We start from the raw sequence: 26148 nt of genomic DNA, 5'->3' as shown, positions 1-26148 counted from the left end.
AGCAAAGGCCTCCAGGAATTGTTTCCAGGGCTGGGCAATATTAAGATTGGGGTGGACCTTCTGGCCCAGCCTAGAGTCTACTCCCCAGTGCCCTGCTGAGACCTCCCCACATTCCTTGATTAACCAGCAGCCAATGTGCTATGAGCTACTGGCAAGAATCCTGAGTGGAGGTACTGCTGCAGAACACTTGAGATGTTATGAGGTTAATAAGAAACCTCAGGCAGGCACACCATCAGGAAGGCCACTCCATTTCCCCTACCTCTATATTGAGGGACAAACAAAATCTCAAAAGTGAGATTTCAGTGCTGCCTTGGAGGTGGAGGCCAGAGCTCAGGGGAGATCAAGGTATAAGGAGAGACTCTCACTTCCTACCAGACCTCTGTCCTCTTACAACCGGGAAAGTCTGCTGGAACTCTGAGGAGTAGCTCCAGCAAAAGCTGTGACAATGACCTCATTCCTAGGGAAGGCCAGATATATCCATCTTAGAAGCCCCATTGTTCCTTAAAGTCAGTTTCAGAGGCCTCAGGGTGAAATTGAAAAAAATAAATAAACTGCTTTTTCCTGGGGAACGTGCTCAGACATATCATCACCCCTTCTCAGGCAAGGTACATGGCTGTGCCAACCAAGCTCAAGAAGCCCCGTGGGGGTATGTGAGAGTTTCTCTAACACAAGCAAGGGTGGGGAGACAGCCAAGGAAGCTCTCTGGCAAGTCATGATACATTCTCTCTGCAAGAGTCACCCACACTGAGACCCAGAGAGATTCAAGCCACAGCAACGCTAAACTTCTCTTTAGGCTTGGTCTTGAAGTTTTTCAGACATGACAAATTCTCTGCTTGTCACTGAATTTTTCAAGTATGGATTTGGTTCTCCTTCCTCACAGAGATGGTCTGGCCCTAAACTCTGAACAGAAGAGAAAAGTTGCTCTTTGGTTTCTGAGCAGGTCCCCTCTGGTATTCTAGAACACAGCTGCTGGGGTTTTCTCTGTGGAATCTCGGTTGAAATGGGAGGACGATAAAGGCAATATGGAGAAGTCACATGCTTATTCTTTTCCTCTTTCAAAATGTTTTCCTGACTCTTTCCAAGTTCCTCTGTGGAAACCTCTTCCAAAAAATTCTCAAAGTTCACCACCAACTTGTCAATAAAGTCAGTGGGGGCAGAGTATGGTTTTAGAACCTGATCTTCTTCCATGTTCACAGGGTCATCAGACTCCTTCAGATTTAGCTTATCCTGAAAAAAAGAAAGGGACACCCCCTATCATCATTTGGGAATACACATGAAGTATTCTAAAGTTCATTAGGTTAGGGATTACCAATGTCTAACCTCTTGACCAGCTCCCCCTACATTCCTTCTAGAGACCAGAAGTGACGGCTAATCACCTCCATATGCCCTTCCATAGGAGCCTGGCAAGACTGGCCCATCTCCTGAGAAACAGCATATGATATTCAAACAACTTTTTTCTTCTAGAGAGCTCAAGGATATTTTCTACACAATCATAAGCTCACAAAACTCTAGTTGAGATGGGAGCATCAAAATTAGAATTCTTACAGATGAAAAACTATAATCATGAAGACAAGTGACCTTACCCAACATCACCAGAAAATCAAAAGTGGGCAGGGACAGTGTCTTTGTCATCTTTGTGTCCCCAGAGCCTAGCTCAATGCTTGGCATTCAGTGAGTGATTAATAAGTGCTTGCTATGGAAGTCAGCCCTATATTATACAAAAAAGCATTTTAAACATCAGACAATATTACCTATAAATTCACTTACTCTCTTCACAACTTTTAATAAGTAGCAAATAGAGTAACACAGAGATGATAAAGGAGAGAAGAAAACAAATAACAAATATTAAAATGTCCATGTTTAGAAAATATTTCTGAGTTGAAACAAGGGCTAATACTAAAAATTCCTGCATCAAGAAGTACTAGAAACAGGGGTACCTGAATGTCTCAGTGGTTGAGCGTCTGCCTTCAGCTCAGGTCATGATCCCAGGGTCCTGGGATTGAGTCCATACCAGGCTCCCAGAGGGAGCCTACTTCTCCCTTTGCCTATGTCTCTGCCTCTCTCTCTCTCTGTCTCTCAGGAATAAATAAATGAAATTTTTTTAAAAATAAAAGAAATACTAGAAACAGTCTTTCAATAATTAAATTAATGGCTATATTTGAAAGGGCTTATTTTTACTAAGAAATTATACCTTAAAAATTCCAAAACAGTTTTCAATTTAAAAACTTATAAGAAAGGAAGTTTTCTACTTATGGATAACTCACTAAAAAACCCGACTGCCAGTTAAAATCTGGCTGTAACTCCTCCAAACTGGGAAAAACAACTGGAGGCAGCCTTGTGAGCCTTTGGACAGCTTCATATGTCAACATCCCCTAACAGTTTCTGGTGGTCTCTAGATTAGCTTGCTCTTGACTGCTTTTTAAATAGCCTAGAATCTTATAGCCAGGCTTTCTTTTGCTCCCCAGTTAGGCAGTCAGGTCCCTTCAGGGTAGGGCCAGTGTCCTTCAGTGCCATCCCCAGTAGACCAGCTCCATCCCCAGCACACACTAGGTCCTCTGAGCCTAGTGAAGTCCTTTCTGCTGGTCCAAGAGGACTAAGGCCAAAGTGGATTCAGGAAGGCTGGTTCCACCTGTCACGCCAGCCATACCCTGGAACTTTTAAACCTCAAGTTCTGTTTATGTGAACGCTGTACAAATCTCAGCCCTGGACTGACTCCTCCCCACCTCCATCGCCCTTCCTTGTCTTCTGCAACCAGCCTGCTCAATGATTTCCTTAACAAGAACAGATGCATTTACCTTGAAATCATCTCCACGCCATGTGGCTATACTGCTTTCAGCAGGGTTGGGGACATCAGGCCAGCATAGGTGCTTCAATTTGCTAATAAGAAATGAGATTTTAAAATATGAAGCGAATTCAAGAAGTATGTTACTTACACTGCCTGGCTATGCTAGAAGAGGGAAGCTTTGCTCCGGGGAATTGTATGGCTCCCTGTTAAAACAATGGCAGGCTTCTGACCTCCTGACAGAAACTGAGAACACATAGTCTGGGGAGTGAAACTGCAAGTCATCAATGGGATGTGATGGAAAGACACCTTTTCTACCTTCCCCTGCCCCTGCATTTCTACCACTGGTCCTGATGCTGGAAATCACACCATCACAGAACCATGTCTTTGAGATGTATTCTCCAGGAAGAGTACCACTCGAAGCCTGATACAATACCCACACATTAGTGCAGTGATTCTCAAAGTGTGGCTTCAACCAGCAGCAGCATCACCTGGGAGTTTGTCAGACATAGAAAATGTACAAGAGTTTGGCTGGTCACTTGGTTTCTACCTATAGTTGGGAAATGAGGTTGACATTCATTTAACTATAACCAAGCACAGCTGCGTGGCAGAGTACGCCCAGAACTATGCAGTTCTGGAGAGAGAGGTCTACTGGGGAGGAAGCCCTTGACCAGCAGGATAGCATGAGGCTCTCTGGGGAGAGAAAGCACAAGACTCTGAAGATGAGCTTCCTTTTCCATAGTGGCCAAGGCAGGCAGGACAAATGTCTTTGCAGCCAGGCCTCCAACACTGCACCACGAGCAAGGAGCAAGTCTATGCTGGGCATAGTACTGGCCAGTGCTCTAATTCCATGGGTATGTTCCCTCTCTACCTAGAAAAGCAGCTAGTGGCCTAAGGCCTCTTGCTGCTGCCAGACACTGGGAGAAACGACCTTCTCCCTAACTTTAGTTTCAGATGCCAGATACAGAAGATAAAGCCTATGGGGCAGCTGGCAATCCCCTGGTGTAAGCCTGCTGCATGGGGCTGTGGGAAGTGAAAGTCATCTTGTTTGGTCAGAATTCTGATAAGCAGGCTATGGCATATAATAAACTCAGTATATATGTACCAGATTAATAAATGAATCAATACCCTCTTAATAATAGAGTACCGTCTCCACTTATGACATCTCCCACCCCTTTTGATCCCTGATTTTGAGGGTATGTGCTGTTGCCTATAAACTCACTTGGGTTTTTTGAGACCATATGCCACTGTCAACATGATGAGAATGAGAAAGCCACCTCCAACCAAAGAAGTTATGAAGAAAATCTCAAGGACACCTTTGGGAATAAGAGAACAAAAGTCAGTAAAAGGATGGCCTCCTCACTTTCTTGACAAAAATTAAAGATTAATCTTTTTTCTTCCAGTAGTTTCAGCAACATGTTGCTTAGGAGTTTTCAATTCAATTAAAATTTATTTATAAAAAGAAACATGGTATTTGTGGCTCCTCATCCAGTTCTCTTCTGCCTGAATAATACCAAGTTTATTCTCCAACTTGTTCATTTAGTATATATTTACTGAGCACTTACCATTTATCAACCACTATTCTGGGTAATAAAACAAACAGCAATAAGCAAGAAATACAAGATCCCTACTCTACATTCTGGTACAAGGAGTCAGACAATAAAAAAAGGTTATTTCAAATATAACAGGATGATCAAATGAATGTGGAAGGACAGTTAGTAACTTTCCATATTGGCAAAGGAAGATTTCTCTGAGAGGTGAAATTTGAGCTAATGTTAATAATAAAAAGAAACCATTCATGCAAAAATATGGAGAAAGCATTCCTGACAGAAGGAAAAGCAGATGCAAAAGCCTTGAAGCAGGAAGAAGTCAGAGAGCACAGATGGAAGCAGAAAGCAGTAGGAGGTGAGTTCAATAAACCAAAGCTCATGAAGGATCCTGAAGGCTATGGGTAGGTATTTGCATATTTAAAACCCAACAGAAGCTACTGGTGGGTTTCAAGCAGAAGGCTAGGGTTTTAAACTCTGACTGCCGTGTGGAGAATAGACTGCAGAGGAATAAAGATAGAAGCAGAGAGATCTGCAATCTGCAGACAAGTGTAAAAAATACTGAGGCTCCAAGGTAGGCTCTTGCCTAAATTTGACCCATGGAGAAAATTCTAGCAGATAATGTAATCTGTGCCTAGTGCTATGAAAATACAGTATGATTTTAAAAGATTCTAAAGAATAATATCAAAAAGAACTCCGAAAAGGCAGTATTACTCCTTAAAGACAGAACATGTTTTCTGTATAAATACACATACTATACTTATAGTTTCCAGAACCTTAAAGATATTTTTCTTTTGAAAATATGTTGAGTAAGAGGCTTTCCAGAGTACTTGAACCACGGGTGCCTGGATGGCTCAGTGGGATGGGTGTCTTGATTTCCGGTCAGGTCACGATCTCAGGGTCATGAAGCTGAGCCCCACGTTGGGCTCCACGCTGAGCATGGAGCCTGCTTAAGATTCTCTTTCTCCCTCTCTCTCTCTCTCTCTCTGCTCTTCCCCACCCTCCACCTACACTTTCTCTTAAAAAAGAGAGAGAGAGAGAGAGAGAGAGAGAACTTAAACTAGATTGTTTTCCGTTTTTACTGCAAAAATTGGCAATGTCTCTTCACTTTTAATATAAATAGTTCTTAAAACGGTTCTAGATATCCTTAACATCAAACCTCTGCCCCTCAAAGACTTGAAAAAATTAACATATTTCTGTTTCTCTCATTCCCCTTCTTTCTCTCTTCATCTCTCTTCTCATCTTCTTTTCTTCTTGATTATTTCCCATAACCATCCTATAACACTATATTTCATATTTTGTTATTTACTAAATTTTTATTTCTATTTTTTCATGTAAAAGCTGGTAAGTAGAACATAGTATGTACTTTTTTTGCTCAAAAATCTTCACAAGTGATGGAGGTTAAGTTCCTTCCTGTGGGACAATGGTGCTTGTTCAACCAAGGTTTTCCCTCCAAGGCCCCACTGTGCAGTAACCTCTGACACACAGAAACTGGTGACTATGACCTTGGGGACAGCTGTGAAGCAGGGGCTGGTTTGGACTGACAGTGAAGTTGGAATTAACTTGATCCCCTCTCCTCAAGAGGACATGGGACTATCCATGAAGAAGGAGCAAAAGGACCTGTCTTTTCAAAATCACTTCTCAGTGTGCCTGCTCTCTCCTCACCCATATGCCTTCCAGAAAGGTCAATGAGCCAGAGGGCAGATGGTTCTTCTCACTCATATACTTCCTCTTCATTAGGCTTCCCCCTGCCTTTGGCAAATACCATCTTTAACTGGCCTAATGGAAATGCCAGGAAGACCTAGCCAAGGTGTAAAGGAAATACTCACTAATGGATAATGTCTTGAAGTTTATCTTGGTGCCATTAGTTCCCCCAGCATTGGTGCTGGCCATGACTTGGAGACTATAAGAGGTTCTTCGTGTCAGGGACTCCAGGCTGTACTGCAGGATGTTGGAATTGACTGTCTTGGCTAAAGGAAAAATATAGAAGTCAAATACAATATCCAAGCCCAAGTAAAAACTGTGCTTTAGAACAGTAAAATAAGAGTAATGGAACCTGTACTCCCAAGCCAGTCCATCGCATACCCCAATCTCTCTATCCATGCTCTGCTTAAAATTACCCTATAAACATATACCAAAGACCTAAACATAAAAAGCTACCACCATAAACCTCTTAAAAGTCAACATAGGGTAAATGGTGGCCTTGAATTTGGCAGTGGTTTCTATATGATGCCAAATACATAAGTAACAAAAGAAAATAGATTAATAATTTTGGACTTCACCAAAATTAAAAGGTTTTGTGCATCAAAAGACATTATCAAGAGGGATGCCCGGGTGGCTCAGCAGTTGAGCGTTGCCTTTGACTCAGGGCATGATCCTGGGCCTGGGGATCAAGTCCCACATCAGGCTCCCTGCGAGGAGCCTGACTCACCCTCTGTGTCTCTGCCTCTGTGTGTGTGTGTCTCTCATGAATAAGTAAATAAAATCTTTAAAAAACAAGACATTCAAGAGACATATCAAGAGAGTGAAAAGACAAACCACAGAATGAGAAAAATATTTGCAAATCATGTATATTATATGGAACTTCTATCCAGAATATATATTTTAAAAATTCTTATGACTCAACAACTGAAAAGACAATCCAAATTGTAAAAAGGGCAAAGAAATTGAAAAGACTTTTTCAAAGAAGATATACAAATAGCCAATAAGCACATGCAAAGATGCTCAACATCATTAGTTATTAAGGAAATACAAAACAAACCATCCACACTGATAAACCATTTCACACCCACTAGAATAGCCATAATAACTTTTTTAACAGAAAATAAGTGTTGGTAAGAATGTTGAGGAATTATAACTCTCATCCATTGCTGGTAGGCATGTAACATGGGGCAGCCACTATGGAAAATAGTTCGGTAGCTTCTCAAAAAGTTAAACTAGAATTATCATATGACCAGCAATTCTATTCATAGGCATATGCCCCAAAGAATTAAAAGCAGAGATTCAAACAGTATTTGCACACCGATGTTCATAGCAGTACTAATTACAGTAGCCAAAAAGTGCAAACAACCCAAATGCCCATCAACTGATGAATGGATAAGCAAAATGTAGAATGATAATAGAATAGAATATTCTTCAGCAATAAAAAGGAATGAGATACTAATACAATCTACATGATGGATAAACTCTGAAAACATGATGCCAGATGCAAAAAGCCTCAGATTGTATAATTCCATTTATAGGAGATAGCCAGAATTAGGTAAAACCAAAAAGACAGATAGCAATTGTGTGGTTTCCAGGGACTGTGGGAAGAAGACAATGAGAAGTGATTGATGAATAGGTATGGGGTTTCTATTCCAGGTGGAAACAGATAGAGATGATGGTCACAAAACATTCCTGATACACTTAATGCCACTAAATTATACACTTTCAAATGTTTCAAGTGGTAAATTTTGTTATATGTATTTTACCATAACAACAGCAACAACAACAAAATGTTAGCCTAAATAGGAATCCAAGCCTTGTCCAGAATTTAGGATGTGAGTAGATATTGTGGATCAAGACAAAAGTATGACTTAGCAGTGGGCATCAGGAGTCAGGATAATGGGTCCTGCACTGAGGTAAGTGCCACCACTCTACTCTTTAATCCAGGATAACCCCACTCTGCATTAATGATTGGGAAGCTCCCAGGAGGCCAACTTGTTTACAGCCTAACAAGGACAAACTGTATCAACTCCTGTGGTTCCTACAGAATGCTTAAATACTATCACTTCACTCTCATTTGACTCCAAAAGAACTCAAGAGGTAGGTGCTCTTGGTCTCATTATCAGAGAGAGTCAAAGAAGCGAAGTGACTCATGCAGACTGTTGAGCACCAGCCCTTATGGCAAGTGTATCCATAGCATCTACTTGGGATTTGGAGGTTTTCCAACTTGTCTACAAGCACACTTACAAAATTCCTTTCCATCTTCAGCTTGATAAAATATGGTGTAGTTTTTGATAAAACCATTTCTCTTGCTCTTGGGAATCTCTTTCCATGTGATTGTGACTGTCTTCACACCAATGTTGTCCGCCTGGGTCACAGGACCTGCTGATGGAACTTTACAGGACAGGGAGAAAACCAATAAACACTGAATCACAGCTGAGTAGATCCTTTCTCCACAAAGGTTCTGGCTAGTACTCAAAGCAAAACAGGTGCCAGAGGTGGAAGGTAGGGGCAGAGTAGGGACACAATGTATCACCTTGTTTGGGAACACAGTTTTCTGGCAGTATCCATCTTGAACAGAATAAAAGCACTATTAAAGGCCTACAAAAAAGTACTTTCTTGCAGAGCCCTCACTGTCAGTTGGCATTCAGCTTTCATTCATATCACTAATCACTATTATCAAATATAGCTGAAGGACATGTCCCCATGGGTTACATCTGAGTGACAGTATTTATTTTCTCACATTGAATCTGGAAAAAGTTAACTACTAAAAGATAAAAATAAAGCCTGAGCAGTTCATCAGTACAAACCTTGATTACTGCCACACAATTAAAAAAATTTTTTTAGCATCTCCGACTTATGATTTAAATCTGTAAAGTCCCTAACTTGTTCTTAAATAAACGTTATTTCTGCCTATAGCGCTATTTGCACAAAGTTCCTTTGTGAGGCTGGGCAAACTATCTCACCTCTCTGAGCCTTGATATTCCATTTGTAAAATGAGGGACTTGGACTTGATGGTCTTTAACTTCTACCCCAGCTTTGAAATTCAGTGAACCTACAGCCTGCCCACACTATGTCAAGAATATGTAGTTTACAAGCTGAAGGTGCAGCACAGCTAAGCACTGAGGCAACTGTGAATGGGCTACAGACATTCATAGCCTCATCTGGATGTTTGACAGGCCCCAGTGTTTACTCGCTCACATGGCTTTTCCATACATACTGCCTTCTTGGACGTAAGCCTGGATGGAATATGGCTGACCCACTCGGTCTCGCAATAGTGGATACACAGAGATGTTATAACACCATAAGGGTTTTAATTCATCTGTAAGAGAAAGAGAGAGAGAGAGAGAGAGAGAGAGAGAGAACAAGTCTTAAGCTCAGAGCCTGGCAAAGGAGAAGAACCACTAGACCCAGTTACAGCTATGACTTAGGAAGGATACTCTATTTCTCTACAGGTACCACATTTGGAAAATAAAGAGATTAGGTTGGATGGTCTCCAATGCCTATTCCAGTTCTAAGCTTTTAAAATTAATTCTTGGAATTAAGTCTGTGCCACTCTGATGAGATGACAGAACCATCAAGGAAGGGAAACGTAAGAGATCCAGTCCCTCTTCCATCGTGGATTTTGTTACACGATTTGGAAGCACAGCAGAATAAAATGTAATCCTTCTGTTAACAACATGTCACCCTGAGAACTCAGATACCATGAATTCCAGCTCCTCTGTCTGCCTGAATCTCTGCAAGAGTGTAACTCTTTATATGGATGCTATCAAGTATTAAGAAATGGTTAGGCTGACAGGATTGGGAGGGTGAAGCCTCACTCATCTGTCTTTCAAGGAGCACGGACTTTTTTGAAAAAGAAGGCTATTTCCTGTAGAAGGGACATAGATCTTAAACAGGAAACCACAACTAAAAGGGTAGCCTGGACAGAACAGGTTGGATACAAACTCTAGTGTCATCTATATGATCAAGAATCCAGGAAGGATTCTCTGATGGTGGTTTCCACCTGGAAATGGGCCAGATACCTGGTCTGATACCCATGGCTTCCCAACCCAGCCTAAGGAAAATGCCAAGAAGTATGTCACTTCACTAAGCTTGCACTCATTGTGTCAAACACTATTAGCCACATCTACACCTTTGAAGTCAAAGCTAAAGACTTTAAAACTAATGGAAATGAAACCAAATCCTATACAGAGGGAGACTATGAGATCCACGATGGCTACCTTTCTGGATTGTCCAGTTCCTGGCCTGAGACACAGATTCCCAGGAAAAACTGGGGGGCTCTGAGTCCACATCTGGGAACCACTCAACCATCCATGTCTCCACCTCTGGAGCAGAGCTTTGCCATTCCACCACCAGCTGGTCCTGAGTGAGGCAGGCCTGCATGGCCTCAATGCACTGAAATGCTAAGGGAAGGAAAAAAGAAAATAGAAAGCTGCTCAACTCATTCTCCAAATGCAATAACCACACTGGCATCCATTCACTGCCCAAATCGTAAAGAAGGTCAAAGTTCAAGATCTCCAGTGCAGTATCCCTTATGGTGCTGTTTCCATCCTTTGTATTGTATCACTTTTCCTTGCACCTCACCTTTGATGATTAATTACCTTCTTAATCTTTCCTTATGTCCCCACAATTTACCTGTTTCCAAGAAAGGATCTCACTAGACTCACAAGACTTACCTTCCACAGATGTCAGTGCAAGTAAAAGGAAGCAAGTCTGAAACAAGGAGTGAATCTTCACAAAATTTCAGGTATCAGTAATTCTACGTCTGGGAGCTGGGAGATGGTGTCCCTACAGTCATACCTGGGAGGTGGCTTCAAATTTTGACTGTCTAGGCTGGCCCTACACAACCTGGCTATGGATTCCTATCCCCAAGGTGGTAAGAATTGTATCTGTACCAGAAAGATGCATACACACTCTCCAAAGCACCTAGGTATGGACTGATATGCAAATGACAACATTTTCTACAAGCATAACAAAAAAAAAAATCTCATGTCTGGAAACGGGCAACAAGGACTCCTTTACTAGAAATTTGAACATGTGAGTTTAAATACAATACCTAGGATTTAATTAGAATCAGAGAACTATCTTTTTCTTTTAAGATTTTTTTATTTATTTGAGAGAGAGACAGCAGAATGAGCAAGAGAGAGCAAAGCAGGGGGAGAGGCAGAGAGAGAGAGGGAGAAGCAGACTCCTCACTGAGCAGGGAGCCTAATGCAGGGCTCAATTCCAGGATTCCGGGGTCAGGACCTGAGCTGAAGGCAGATGCCTAACCAACTGAGCCACCCAGGTGCTGCCCAGAGAGCTATCTTACTAAAAATGTTCTAAATAAGCAAAAGAGAGGAGAACTACTGGAGGGCAGTGTGGTACAGAAGCATGGCACAAAGGGGTGGGGCCCAGAAGATCACAGGATGCCACTCTCCCCTTTTCTCTGCTCCTTGCCACATGCCTAAGGCTTCAAACTTGGAATTAACAGAAAGTATACTTCAATGAACATTAAAGATAGTCCTGGATAAAGACAGTAGACAGTGTCTTTCAAAAACAAAAAAAAATCAGAAAACTTCTGAAGCTAGAAGCCTAGGCCAAGTATAGGAATTTGGGAGGGGTCCGGGAGTGCTGAATCCTGCTATTGCTAGGCAACATGTCCCAACAGCTGTGTGCGTATTTTGAAGCTTCTATTCTTGAAGGCTACACTTTATGAATCTTTTCCCAAACTGGGCCTTTATGAGACACTCCAACTGCTAGTCCCAAAAACAAGGCCAGGTAATTTGTCAGCCTGAAAGGGTCAGGAAATGCACCTGAGGCATAAAGGAAATGTGAGGTGGAGGAGGGGCGGGGGCCAGGGTATCAACCCCATGTGATCCCTAGAGCTTCTATCACCCCTACATCTGCTCATAACCTCTAGTATCCTGTTACCATTCCAGTCAGACTAAAAGGCTTCTGGAACCCTCCCTAGCCTCCTGTAGCAGGTGTTGTTCATGCTCCCTGATCTTCTCAATTCCTTCTGACTGTTTTTGTGTGTTCTCTTTGGTTGGAAGAACTGTGTGATATAACTCCACACTCCAAAGTCCCCTTGCAGGTCATGCTGGACCACCCTTCCTAAGATTTTTATTACAGATTGTACCCATTATGGGTTGAACTGTGTCCCTCACAAAGAAAGATATCCTCAGTACTGCAGAATGTAAGCTTATCAGGAAATCAGGTTGTTGCAGATGTCAGTAGTTAACCCAATAGGACTGGTGTCCTCCAAAGTGGAATGTGAACACAGAGACCGAGAGACATAGGAAGATGGCCCTGTTAAGATCCAGGCAGAGACTGAAGTTATACTGTCGAAGCCTAAGCCTATGGCTGTCAAAAGCTGGAAGAAGGAAGGAAGGATCCTCCCTTGGGCCACGGCCCTACCAGTACCTTAGACTTCTAGCCTCCAAACAATGAGACAATAAATTTCTGTTATGAGAAACCACTCAGTCTATGGTACATTGTTACAGCAGCCCTGGGAAAATCACATAGCACATTTGGCTTGGCCAACTCCCCTTCCCCGGCCTTGTTTCCTTTACATCCTCTTCTGGACTCCCTGGAGGCACTTTTGTAATAATTACTTGCACACAAATCCTGACCTGAACACAGGAGTGAGTGTTGGTTCCTAAGCCCACACTCCTTTACTTTACCAACACTGGCTGTCTGAGGATCAGGAGTCAGGTTGAAAGAGCCAAACACACTGTAGGAATGAAGGGACTAGCCCAGTCTCTAGGCCATGGGAGGTGTGGAAAAGGCTCAATTAAGCCATAAGTCAACTGTGTCAAGGGTGCTGAAAGAGAAGTTTCCAAATCATCACTCCACTTTATGTAAAGTAACTCCTGAATCCTTCCATTATTCAACAAGAGTATTTTGGGATGCCCGGGTGGCTCAGTAGTTGGGCACTTGCCTTTGGCTCAGGTCATGATCCTGGGGTCTTGGGATGGAGTTCCACATCATGCTCCCTGCAGGGAGCCTGCTTCTCCCTCTGCCTATGTTTCTGCCTCTCTCTCTGTCTCTCATGAATAAATAAATAAAATCTTTAAAAAGAGAACATTCTAAACAATTTCTCCAAATACAACATACCCGCAGGTGCAGTAGAAAAATCCATATTCTTCCTGAAAGAGGGAGGAGCTTTGACGGCTAACACCTTGAAGTTCTTGCGGTTTACATGAAGGCAGTCACTGTGGACCATCAAGGACAGCCCTGGGTGCTTCAGTGCCTCACCTTAGCTGTCTGAGCCTACCCTCCGCTCTGCCCCAAGAGTCCTGACCACCTCTCATCCCCCATCACACAGTGGCTGTGCTCTTCTGGGCCCTGCCTCAGATCACTCCAGAGCCACCTGCTGGCTAAGGTCCTTTAAAACTTAAAGGAAGTTCAGGCTGGAAGGAATCTGAAGGTCTATCTATTCCAAACCCTTATTTTAAAGATGGTAAAAATGGAGGCCTTCAGAGGTATATGTTCAGTGTCAAATAGCATCAAGTCCAAGATTCTGAATAAAGTATATTGTACAAGCTTGGAACCTGCAGACCTGGGTTTGAATTCTACCTGAGTGGTCATGGACAGATTCCTAAGCTTTCCTGAATCTCAGCTTCATCATCTATGAAATGGTTCTAATAGCATCTACCTCATGGACCATTTCACAGCCAACATTAAATAAACCTATGTCATCTTAGCACAATGAGTGACATATACTAATAGACAGTATATGATAATTACACTTACTTAGTGATTGTTCTTAGTGAACACTTAGTGTTCTTAGTGATTGTTATAATTATTATTATTATAACTATTCTCTAGTTGACTCTACCTTATTAATCAAAGTTCTGTAAAGCATTACTTTCTTATATGTCTAAAACAGTAGTCTTTAAACAGTCTCTGTATGAATCCAAATAGTAAATATTTTAGGTTTTATAGGACACATGGTCTTTGTCACAACTATTCAACTCTGCCACTGTTGCACAAAGGGAGACATAAACAAATGTAAACAAACAGGTGTGGCTGTGTTTCAATAAAACTTTATTTACTAAAACAGATGTCAGGCTAGGTTTCGTCCATAAACTGTAACTTGCCCACTTCTGGTCTGGGACCATTATAACTGAGGATCACACTGATGCTTCTGCCACAAAGCAAGTACCTTCTGAATTGGGAAAAATTAAAAACTCTATGGGAATTTAGCCTAATTTTAGTTAAAATCAGATTTTGTAGTATTTTTTAAGTTGATAATCCCTCCCTAATAAAAATTTAATCAATCAGACATCTTATTAAGAATGACAATAGTGGGGTGCCTGAGTGACTCAGTCCACTGAGCATTCAAATCTTGGTTTTTGGCTTAGGTCATAATCTTGCAGTTGTGAGAATGAGCCCTGTACTGGGCTGTGCTCAACAGAGTCAGCTTCACATTCTCTCTCCTTCTTCCTTGGCCTCCCCCGCGCTCTCGCTCTCTCTTTCAAATAAACAAACAAGCAAGCAAATAAAATCCTTTTTTAAAAAGGAATGAAAATAGTAATAATTAGCATTAGGCAAATTATTTTAAATACACACTCTCATTTCAACCTCACAACAGCTCTGTGAAGGAGGTGTTACTATATAATAGTTCCATTTCACAAGTAGCTGAGGTTTAGAGACGTTAGATAACTTGCCCACGTTTTATGGTATCTAGATTTCTGTGGCTCAAAACACAGATTTTGTATATAACTGACCCTTGAACAACATGGGAGTTAGGAGCACCAACCCCATGTACAATTGAAAACCTGTGTATAACTTTTGACACCCCCAAAACTTAACTACTAATAGCCTACTATTGACTGGAAGCCTTACTAATAATAATGGATTAACACATATTTTGTATGTTACATGTATTCCATATTATATTTTTACAATAAAGTATGCTAGAGAAAATAAAATGTTATTTAGAAAGTTGTAAGAGAAAACACATTTACAGTATTGTACTGTAAATAACTGACATTTAAGTGGACTCAGTTCAAACCCATGTTGTTCAAGGGTCAACTGTATATAGGAGTTCTAAAATGAGGCAAAAGGGAAGAAATGGGTTAAGTCTGAGGTGAGGAGAAAGAAGGGAGTATAGACAAACAAGTCTAGGGCTGATAATACAAAGGACTGAATCAGTCTAGGTCTATATAAAGAGAGGTAAGAAACTGGAGAGTACATTATCTAACTATGATGTGTTTCAACAAATAGTTACTGAGCACCTTTTCAATGCCAACTGCTCTATGCCTGTTCTAGGTGTTGCAGATGGGGGAAGTGATATGAAAAAGAGGAAGAGGAGGAAAAGAAAAACAGACAAAAATCTCTGTGCTCGGGGATCCCTGGGTGGCGCAGTGGTTTGGCGCCTGCCTTTGGCCCAGGGCGCGATCCTGGAGACCCGGGATCGAATCCCACGTCGGGCTCCTGGTGCATGGAGCCTGCTTCTCCCTCTGCCTGTGTCTCTGCCTCTCTCTCTCTCTCACTGTGTGCCTATCATAAATTTAAAAAAAAAAAATCTCTGTGCTCAGGAAGTTGCATCCAACTGACAGAGAGATAGATAATAAACAAAATAAATGAGAAAATCTATAGAATAAGAAACAGTAAGATTTATAGACAAAAAGAAAGAAGAAATCCCTTGCCTGCAATTCCTTGAATAAGAATCAAAGAAGGTATTTTATTCCAATATGCAATATAAAATATGTGTTTGCCTGGGAGCAGCAAAATGTTTAAATAAAACTGCTTAACCAAAAGTATAATGAGCAATTTTTTTCAATTAAATTGAATGGTTTTATTTTTGGTTTTTTGTATATTTTTTTATTGGAGTTCAATTTGCCAACATATAGCATAACACCCAGTGCAATAATGAGCATTTAATTGACAAGTACAAACATCAGAAATTTTCCCAAGTGAGTAGTCACATGGAAAAGGGAAAAGAAAGAACACAGAAGAGTGAGCAGACAAAGGCTGGGATATGGTCAATACTGTGAGAAGGAGATCTCAAAAGAGAAGTTTCTGCCACTGAGGACAAACATGATTTATCTGACAGTTTTATATGGCTCACTCAGACCAAAACAAATATGAACTGCTTGTAGAACTTCTAGGTGTATGACTTTGTCTCATATGACTTTATGAAGTCTCAGATTTTAACACAGGCTTTGTTCTAAAGGAATTGTATCTCAAGAGTTCATTAATTACCACAAGATTTTGGTTTCTTCACCATAACCTAAAAGGTTTCCACTTCATTTGCATTTTGACTTGAGGGAAATAGCCATCCTTGAGTGGACTTCCTGGCCAACTAGTTGGGACAAGGCATCTAAGTAAGAAGTTTACACTGTACTTACTCTTTTCATTAAGAGCTGGAATCCTCAGGGTAGCCACCGGAGATTCTCCAAGAGAATTATAAGAAACCACATACACCCAATAGGTCTTGCCTCCCAGATACAGTTCATGTGTCTGGTTAGTGGTGTTTACTGTCTCTGTGAGATTAGTGTTGTTTTCTGGAAAGTACCATATGTTGTAGCCAAATGCCTTCTCCAGGACTGGGGCTCCAGTTGCTTTCTGAACCCAAAGGAAACAAAACATGTTGCCAGAAACAAGAAAAGACAAGCACTGAGACAGTGATAAATGGTGAGGATGAGGGGTGCGGGGTAATGTTAATTATTAGGTGCTAAACTACAATTAGGTTATCATCACCTTTCTGGGATGAACAGCACAATCTGTGCTGTGATATTAACCCTTCAAGGGCCAAAAGAGATTTGATAAAGTCTAATTCCATGAGGCAGTTTTAACTAGAGAATGTCCAAGCCAATGTAAGCAAGTCACCCCCATAACCTTTTGATGCTTATCTTGTTTTTTCCCTTCTACCACATGCATAGGACAGTATAAGCTAAAAATGTGAGGCATTCACTCTAAGAATCCCAATTCTGTTCTGGCCCTGGGTCATCTCTTGTCTAGAAGCTTCCAAGGGTTGAAAAGTACTTGTGCTACTGCATAAAAAGCAGCATGCCTCCTTCTTTGAGAAAGGAATTAGCTTCTCTGGACCAGGCATACCAGAAATCCCAGCTAAGAGTCCTAAAATATTCAGGGTTGCCCTGACAATCTAAATCTGTGGTGAGAAGCCTAAGGTGACCCCAGGGACTCCAAGCCAAACTCTTCTTTTCAGCCTTGAACCTGAACCTACTAACCTTATGTTTTGCTTAGCGATCAGCACGCTGAGTATTTCCCAGGAACTATAAGGCTTTCTAGTTGCTCACTTTATGTTACTGATAACACACACAGATGGAATAAAATGAATGTAAGGTCAAACAGGACTTTAGAAGTCACTTTGTCCCTTTGCCTTTCCAGTTCAGAAATTGACTGAAACTTCCTAATGACTGGGAGGTTTTTACCTCTTAGGACAATGCATTCTCTTTTGTAAACAACAGCTTTATTAAGATATAATTCAGATGCCATAAAATTCACTATTTTTTTTTAAATTTTTATTTACTTATGATAGTCACAGAGAGAGAGAGAGGCAGAGACACAGGCAGAGGTAGAAGCAGGCTCCATGCACCAGGAGCCTGATGTGGGATTCGATCCCGGGTCTCCAGGATCGCGCCCTGGGCCGAAGGCAGGCGCCAAACCGCTGCACCACCCAGAGATTCCAAAATTCACTATTTTAAGGTATACAATTAGGGATTTTTTTTTTTTTTTAGTATATTCTTAGACCTGTGCAATCATAACCACCATTCAGTTTTGGTTCAATCTTTTTAAATAACTTTAATTCTTAGAAAAATCTCTTACTGAGGCAAAAAGAAAGACCTCCCCAGGTGAGGGGGAGAAAGAGGAAGGTATTCAAGTCCATTTCACCAGCCTCACATGTTAGCCTACTTGACCCAACACTCTGTGGCTGACCACAGATGGAATATGTGCCACTGTTTGCTCTCCTTCCCCCAAAATATGTTGACTGAGTGATTTGTTTCCACACTTAATCACTGAGAAAGAAAACACAACATCTGGGATTCTCACAATCTTGATTTTCAAAGGTTTCCCAGTGTCCCTGTTTGTGTGCTCCCTGGCCTGCTGCCTCTGCAACCAGAGGGCGCCCCATAGCCCTAGGGTTTGAAGCGAGTGGGGAAAGTAGAGGACATAATTGGAAATAGAATATAATTTTATAAAGCAGGTGATTTCTCCATTTCCAGAAGGATTTTAAACTTGCCTGGACTTTAGCAAGTGTGAAATAATATGATGAGTATTCCCAGAACTCTGGACACGACTAAAGAATTCTGACATCTCGCCGCTCTCCTCCCTCTGTTCTCCTCTCCCAAACTCTCCCATTTTTAATCTGCTGGCTCCTGGCTGGGTTGTTTTTTCTCATATTTGTCTCTTTCCTTTCCTGTTTATTCTTTCTTCCCCTCCTTTTCTCTCCTTTATCCTACCTCTTTTTCTTTTCTCTGCATGATGCCCCCACTTTCTCCTTTGCTCCTCCATCCCAGGCCTCTATCCTAGAAAGGACCATTTGGCCCCTGTTCTGTCCTTGTACCCCACTATACCAGTGCTCAAAGGGACATATATACAATATATGTTTTCAATGACATGAGGACGTGAGCTGACCACAAGTTGGTGTTCTTCTCCCATGTCGGGGTGGGTACTATACAATTTTACACTGCCTTCTAATGTAGCCAGCAGGTTGCGGGGGGGGGGGGGGGGGGTGTTCCCAGAAGGTCAAGGTGCTGCCTGCATTTGAACTTTGTACCTGTCCTAAATGTTAATTTTTAAGACCAAAGAAGAGAGGAGACGGGGTCTATAATGCACATTTAGGCCATCTATAAGATGACCTATGTGGCTTTGGGAAATGGAAAACCATAGTAAGATTTGGGGCATTATAAAGCCTTGAGGGAAGGAAATTCAGGAGGTAAATTTCAAGAATTAGTTCTTAGAGGTGTAAAGGCCAAGGGTTTGTTTTTTTAAATATTTTATTTATTTATTCATGAGAGACAGAGAGAGGGAGGAAGAGAGGGAGAGAGAGGGAGAGAGAGAGAGAGGCAGAGGCAGAGACGTAGAGGGAGAAGCAGGCTCCATGCAGGGAGCCCGACATGGGACTCAATCCCAGGACTCCAGGATCACACCCTGAGCTGAAGGCAGATGCTTAACCACTGAGCCACCCAGGCATCCCAAGGCCAAGGGTTTTTATTTTATTTTATTATTATTATTATTATTATTATTTGGCCAAGGGTTTTTAAACAGAAAAATATATATATAAGCAAGTCACCTTCCATATCAACTGCACTGGCCTTCTTCCATCAACCATGGCTGGTCTCAGGACTCTCCACAGATCCAGGCCATATGGTGCTGTAAGGAAACAAGAGTGGGGTGTCAACATAAGACAGAAGGGAGCTGAAACAAAATATGGGGAAATTAGCTGGGCTGCCTGTTAGAAAAGCAGTTAGGAAGGATTTGCTGGAGGGAGCCAGTAGGAGAAAAGTGATCGGTGGAGGGATGGCAGCATTGCAACAACCAATGATGTCTTCATTTTGTGGCCAAAAGATTGACATCAACCAAAAGTAAAAAATAAAATTGCTCTCAGATCTGTTGACTTAATGTAAGGTAAAAGAAAAATACAATAGGTACTACTGTAATATAACTTATCACTGAAATCCGGATTGAAATGTAACATCTCATGTCCTCTAAGATAAAGCATCTACATATGCTAAAGCTAAGAATGACAGAAATAACTGATAAGGAGATAGACACATAGATAGAGATATATTATATTATATATGCTATTTCAGGGTAGGGAAGAGAGAGAGTAGGAGAGGGAGGAAGGGAGAAAGAGAGACCAAGATTGATTCCCAAAAAGGATAAAACTGTATACTTAAAATGTTATAAAATATAAGAAAGAATTAAAGAAGAACGGAGCCAAGAAATAATCTTTACTAGGTCATTCCCTGAGCTTTAAATTCAATGCCAATCTTCGTGGCAGAAAAAGCCAAAAAGATTGTATTGAATTGCACGTTTCTCATAGGCTGATAAAAAGCAACCATATGAAGGAGCAAGTATTTTCTGGCTAGGGGAATGAATTAATAAATGGAATTTATAATGGGGATCTTCTCAAAAAATGGGTAACATAAAGTTCAATGTCTGCCATCACAGTTGAGCAAAAGCACAAAAAATGGCATATGTATTTTTCATATTTATGTTCCATAAAATGCAAGGGCATGATGTTAAACCTGATTTGTACATTTTTCCAGTGAATAACATAATCCAAGACAATACAGTTCAAGTTGTATTAGCTTCTGATGATTTAACCACACAGGGATAATTTCAAAATCCTGAGTTTCTGGTTTAAGAATGACCTATGCACTTTAGCAATGAGAAGAAAACAGAGAATTCTAAAGACCTGTCCAGAAAGCTAGTGCACTGCCTGTAACTTAGAGAAGGAAGGAAATGCCTCTAATTGAAGATGCAGCTGATGAATTCTGAATTTTTCTTGAGGAAACCACATGGCTGAAGATAAGGTAAGTAGGTCTGCAGAGAATGGGGTCAACCACTCAGGCCAAGATCTGAGCTAAGTAAGTAGGTCTTCAGAGAATGGGGTCAACTACTCAGGCCAAGATCTGAGCTATTTTAGTACTGCCAGACTGTTTTCAAGTATCTGAAATCACACTTTGGGAGACGGGGTGTCTTAAGGTGAAATTGCTGAACTTCAACTGAAAACAACTTCATAACGTAGAAAAATGAGCCAAAGGGCAATTAAGTCAGTAGCCTGTTTTATCATTAATGGAGAGCCACGTTTCTACAACTACTCATACAGAAGCTAAAGTGCGGGTAAAACAGCTTAACTGGTAGGACCCAATCTTAATGAGATCTACTGTAACTCTATGTTAAATTGCATATCAGGAAATTAGAACTGTTTAGACTTTAAACATAACTTCATTTGTGCTCCACTAAGATGTTGTCTTACTGTCTTATGTGCTCTGTCAGAAGTTTTCTGATTTCCCAAAGAAATCGATATTCTTCAATATCAGTATCTTCAAATTGATTCTTCAATAAAGAAATCAGAAGACAGCCTGTAGCTAACATTCTCAGACAGAGAACAAGAGGGTGGTTTCCACCTGTCTACAAACCAATGAGATGTGAACACAGGGTTCCTCCCAGCAGATAGCTTTAGAACAAAGCTCCATAGTCACAAGATCTTCAAAGGTAACCCACAGAATCAGAAGGACTCTCACTCCATCTCTCACTTGCAGAGTCTCTCCGTTCCAGTTATGTTCAGTCAGACTCAGGGATAATAGCACTGAGGGTAAAAAAGAAAAAAAATCTAAAGGCAAAGTGTGTTTTACAATCCAGCTCCAAATAGTCATCTGATGGACAAAGGCAAAATAAATTATTAGATAATATAATCAATCATTCCAGGCACTTGGTTAGAAATATGAGTGAAATTCTCCTTATATTTATCCCACAGGCAGCCATTTGGTTATAGTAGATGATGACGGTAAAGAAATTTAATCAGATATTTTCTCCTTTCACTTGAAGCCACTATTTCCTGTAGATAAAGTCCAAAGAGGAACAGTTTTCTCGCTACTGACTTCCCACAGATGCAGCTTTTACTGAAACCACTGCCTGAGTAGCACGGAAACCTTCTACAATTAATAGCAATTTTCCATTAGCCATGAGCTAGTAATGGCTTTGCAGTATAACCAAAGTTAGAAAAGTACTAATTCTGTATTGTAAAAGAGCAAAATTAAATTTTTCCAAGTCCATCAAAATTCCAGCTACATATTCAAAGGCATCAATTCTTTGAACCCATTAGCAACAATCTGATACTATTTTGCTTCCATTACAATCTGGGAATATCCAGACTGACAACCACCACCAGTCAGACACCTCAGGCACATCCTGGTGCCCTTGCTGAAGACCAATAACAGGAATAGTTAACTTTTAGCATTTTATAGTATATAGTTGCTCTACTAAGCACTTTACCTGATTTATCTCATTTAACCTTGACACTCTTACAATTAGGTAGAGTACTATCATCATTACTATTTCTGAAACACAGAGAAGCCTCTTTCAGTGTTATAAGCTTTTAGGTAATAAAGCCAGGATTAGAATATAATTACATCTGTGTCATATAGTAGATACCTATATGCTTAAATGTGGGCAAATAACCCTAACAATCAATCTATGGAAATCCAAATGAAAATAAATAATTTTCACATTTAACTTAGAAAATTTCAAAGTTAGAAATGGTTTGAGGTGATGTGTATTCAACAACTGGCATTCCATTGTGAAATAGAGAAACAAATTGTTTATGAATTGGAAAAGGGGAAATCAGGATTTGCTAAGGGCCAGGGGGTGCATCTTTATCGATTTTCACTGGGATCCTGAAAAAATAAAGAGAAACAAAAACAAAAGTTCTATAGTGATGACGTTGATAAATAAGTGGTTTGATTTATCAGACAGCATCTAGTGTTCTGCTAACAAACCCTAGCCTAGTTAGCCAAAATAATACATCAGCTGAAATGGTAAATCTTGTTTCTGGCAGTAAAACAAGTGGATGGAACTGAAGCTGACAAGAGAGAGTGGCTGGGCTGTCATGTGCTAACTGAAGACCCGGAGCCATAGTGGCCTCAGAAGGTCACTGGAGAGAAGACTGCCAGCTACAGTGCAGAGAAGGGAAGTGCAAAACAGAATTACACCTGAAGTGGAACTTAATCTCCTAGACTGCCTGCTGAAAGGTGTAGCAAAGGCAGAAGACACTTTGCTCAATGACACTGCGTGCATTGCCTTCTAATCTTTTAAAAGGGAGGGCTCAGTTAAAATACAACGACTACTCCAATAGATTATAACCAATGGGCTCTTTTTTGCTGGGTAACTTATGTGCTGTTTCGTATTTATAAACTATTATATCTGTACTCATTTGACACTTTGAGGTGATGTCTGTAGAATGCAAATAAGTTCCCAAAAATTGTATGTAATTTTAATCAAAAGTTACATAAGAACCAACAATCTGACTAGTTTTGTTTTAATCATTTCTGTATTTCTATTGATGTAAAATTTAAATAGCCTTATCATTTGTAGTACTGTTAGAAGTACATAAAGACATAATGACTTGGGATTCTCTATGACTTTTTCTTGTACTGCTGGAGCCTGGCATAGAAAACTAGATGCCTGAATGACATTGATGAATGGAGTCTTGGGGTGAAAAGGGTCTTCTCAGCCTGGGTGCTTGAGTGGCTCAGTTGGGCAAGTATCTGCCTTCCCCTTAGGTCATGATCTTAGGGTCCTGGGATCAAGCCCCATATCAGGTTCTCTGCTCAATGGGGAGTCTGCTTCTCCCTCTTCCTCTGCCTCTGCACTCACTCTTTCTATATATATATTTACCTCAAATAAGTGAATTAAAAAAAAAAGAAAACAGGAAGTCATCTAGCCTAGTTTCCCATGTGCTTCATGAACCACTGTTGTGCAACCACATCCACCAAAGGGTAGTTTAGATTGAACTAGCATGGACATCTCCAGTGGGGGCTACAAAATTCAGAAGACACTGGATTATTTCCAGACATCTGACCATCTGGGCAAATGTGCTGAACATCTGTTAATACCAACTTGGTCTCATAGGAAACTCACCCAAGATCCAGAGGAATAAATTGTCATATGGACCAAGGAGCACAGAAATTGACTGCAAATGTTACCTGAGATCTCTATGATACTTGGCTGTAAGACTGAATAAGACTTACAAGAATATGACTGAAATTATGGCTGAATGTGTGAGTGGTGGAAATTTAAGGTCTAGAACCTGTGTGTCTTACAAACAAATGTGAGTAAAGCCTCAGAAAGTTAGAAGGATTAGCATTTTGCATTTCTTCTCCTTATTTCAAAAGATGTGTGGACATACCAAGTATTCGACTACCAATTCATTCATTCATTCATGGTATCAGGCTGAAAAATGTACCCCAAAGATCTAAATCCTAATCCTTGCCATTTGTAAAGGTTACCTTATATGGCCAAAGGGACTTTGCCCAGATGTGATTACATTAGGATCTTGAATTGGAGATTATCCTGGATTATCTGGGTGGGCCCTAAATGTTTTCACAAAGGTCATTATAAGAGTGGAACAAAGAAATCTGACACAGAAGAGGAGAAAAAAAGAGTAATGTAATGATGGATGCAGATATCAGAGTGATGTGTTTAGTAAATGCGGGAAGGGGCCCACGAACCAAGGAATACAGGCAACCACGGAGCTGGAAATGGCAAGAAAATATATTCTACCCTCATAGTCTCCAAAAGGTAACAACCCTGCCAACAACTTGACTCTAGTTCAGTGAAACTAATTTTGGACTCCTGACTTCCAGACCTGTAAGAGAAAAAACTTTGTTGTTTTAAGTCATTAAATTTGTGATAATTTGTCACAGTGGCCATAAGAAACTGATACATTCAGCAAACATTTATTGACTACTGAGGGACAGGCATTGGGAAGACTCTTGATTTACAAAAAATGGGAACACAGGCTGAGTGATTCTGAGCAATCTGCTAATACTTCAGAAACCCAGATCCTTCACCTCCAAATAAATGGGGGTGGTTCCACATATTTTATGGGGCTCCTAGGAGGTTTTATAAAAATAACAGAAAGCCTGGCATTTATTGAATGTTTATTGTGAGCTAAGTACATTCTTTCATTTAATTTTTAAAATAACACTAAACAGTAGGGACTAATTTTAACTCAATTTTATAAATTATATTCCATTATGAAAAAGGGGAATAAATAATGAGAAAACTGAGGCTTAGAGATTAGGTGTCTAGCCAAAGTCATTCCACAGCCAGGCTGGGATTTCGCCAAGCCCACAGAGTTAAAGTACTGCTCTAAATGACCATTCCTGAGTCACAATGAGTGCTCATTCATTGTATGGTCCTTTTTCTTTCCATCACTAAGAATCTGAATTTTTTTTCTTATTAATTATACCTTTATTTATCTCTTAGTAGTAGTTCCATGGCTTATGCTTACAATATATAGCTTTATCATAGGATGCCTTTGAATAATATCACACTGCTTCACAAATAGTATAAGAAGTTTTAAGAATATTAAAGATGTGATCTTCTGCCTTTGAGGAGGGCTGGCTTACCGTGTGGGCTCAGGTGGGCACAGTGAGTGCCCTGAGGAGAGGGAATATACAGACTGTGAGAGCGCATGATTCTCAAGTACAGAGCTTGACAAAACCCACTCAGGCTTGGCCCAGGCCACCCAAAAGTGCTAGGCAGAGAAGGAATTGCAAGGGACCAACTTGCCTTCTTCCTCAGTTGTTCCCACTTTCTCTTGGCTCCAGCCACTCCAGAACATAGACTCTGCCGGGGCACATCGCAGAGTCATGACGTACTCTGTAAAAGCCTGTAGCTCTGTGAGGTTGTAGGTCTCATCTCTATCAATATCTTCTTTGGTGAAGTTGACTTCCATCTAAAAGACAGAGATGACCCTGAGTTCCTGAGTTGGATGGGAGACCACCTGATATCTTTCTATTTTTCTTCTCCACTCCCCAACCCTATTTTACCTTTTCAGAACTAGAAGCATTGTACCTTAAGTTTAAAAAAGTATAATTTTCATAAATAAACCTCTACGCATGCCTAGTAGGAATTATTTGCACCTAAACAGATGTGAGTCATCCACCACCCTCCCTGTTTCCTGTCTCCAAGTTTGGAGAGCAGAGATTCCTGCCCCTGGGCTGGGTGTGAATGAGCAGTCTTGTTTTGGAAAATACAAGGTGGAGTCCTGGGACACAGGGCAACCTGGGCCTCAGTTTAAACATGGCAGGTGACTCTAACACTTCGATATACGGAATAATAGGCAACAGAGATCTTAGTGGCATTAAGTTCAACCTCAGGTCATGGGCAAGACCTCACAAAGTTAAGTGACCATGGACTATGTCAGGGTTTGTTATGGTCAACACTGGGATCAGAACATAGATTTCCTCCCTCCTAGACACTTTCCCTTTACCAAAATCTTCCACAGCAAATTACTGGTCTTTGGGTGACCAATAGGGCTGCTAAGGATCTCAGCATGAATTCATTTTGACGTTCTCTTGAAAGAGTGGAGGGGGAGAGGTAAATAAATAAATAAATAAAGTAAATAAATCACTTTTCCTT

The 26148-nt window shown here is 40.8% G+C and overlaps 1 protein-coding gene across 1 annotated transcript in view; it reads right to left on the bottom strand.

Annotated features, from left to right (window-relative positions):
- Positions 1–777: 777 nt before the first annotated feature.
- The window catches only part of IL31RA (interleukin 31 receptor A), a 79026-nt gene continuing 53655 nt past the window's right edge, over positions 778–26148 (bottom strand). Inside the window, 10 exon segments of the mRNA XM_041767497.1 lie at positions 778–1227; positions 2796–2877; positions 4005–4098; positions 6159–6299; positions 8281–8427; positions 9254–9355; positions 10257–10439; positions 16377–16593; positions 19286–19365; positions 25297–25462. Of these exon segments, the coding sequence (XP_041623431.1) occupies positions 778–1227; positions 2796–2877; positions 4005–4098; positions 6159–6299; positions 8281–8427; positions 9254–9355; positions 10257–10439; positions 16377–16593; positions 19286–19365; positions 25297–25462 (1662 nt within the window).

This window comes from Vulpes lagopus, chromosome 8 (assembly GCF_018345385.1).
Source record: "Vulpes lagopus strain Blue_001 chromosome 8, ASM1834538v1, whole genome shotgun sequence".
Lineage (NCBI taxonomy): Eukaryota > Metazoa > Chordata > Mammalia > Carnivora > Canidae > Vulpes > Vulpes lagopus.
This window is presented reverse-complemented; position numbering and strand designations above follow the sequence as displayed.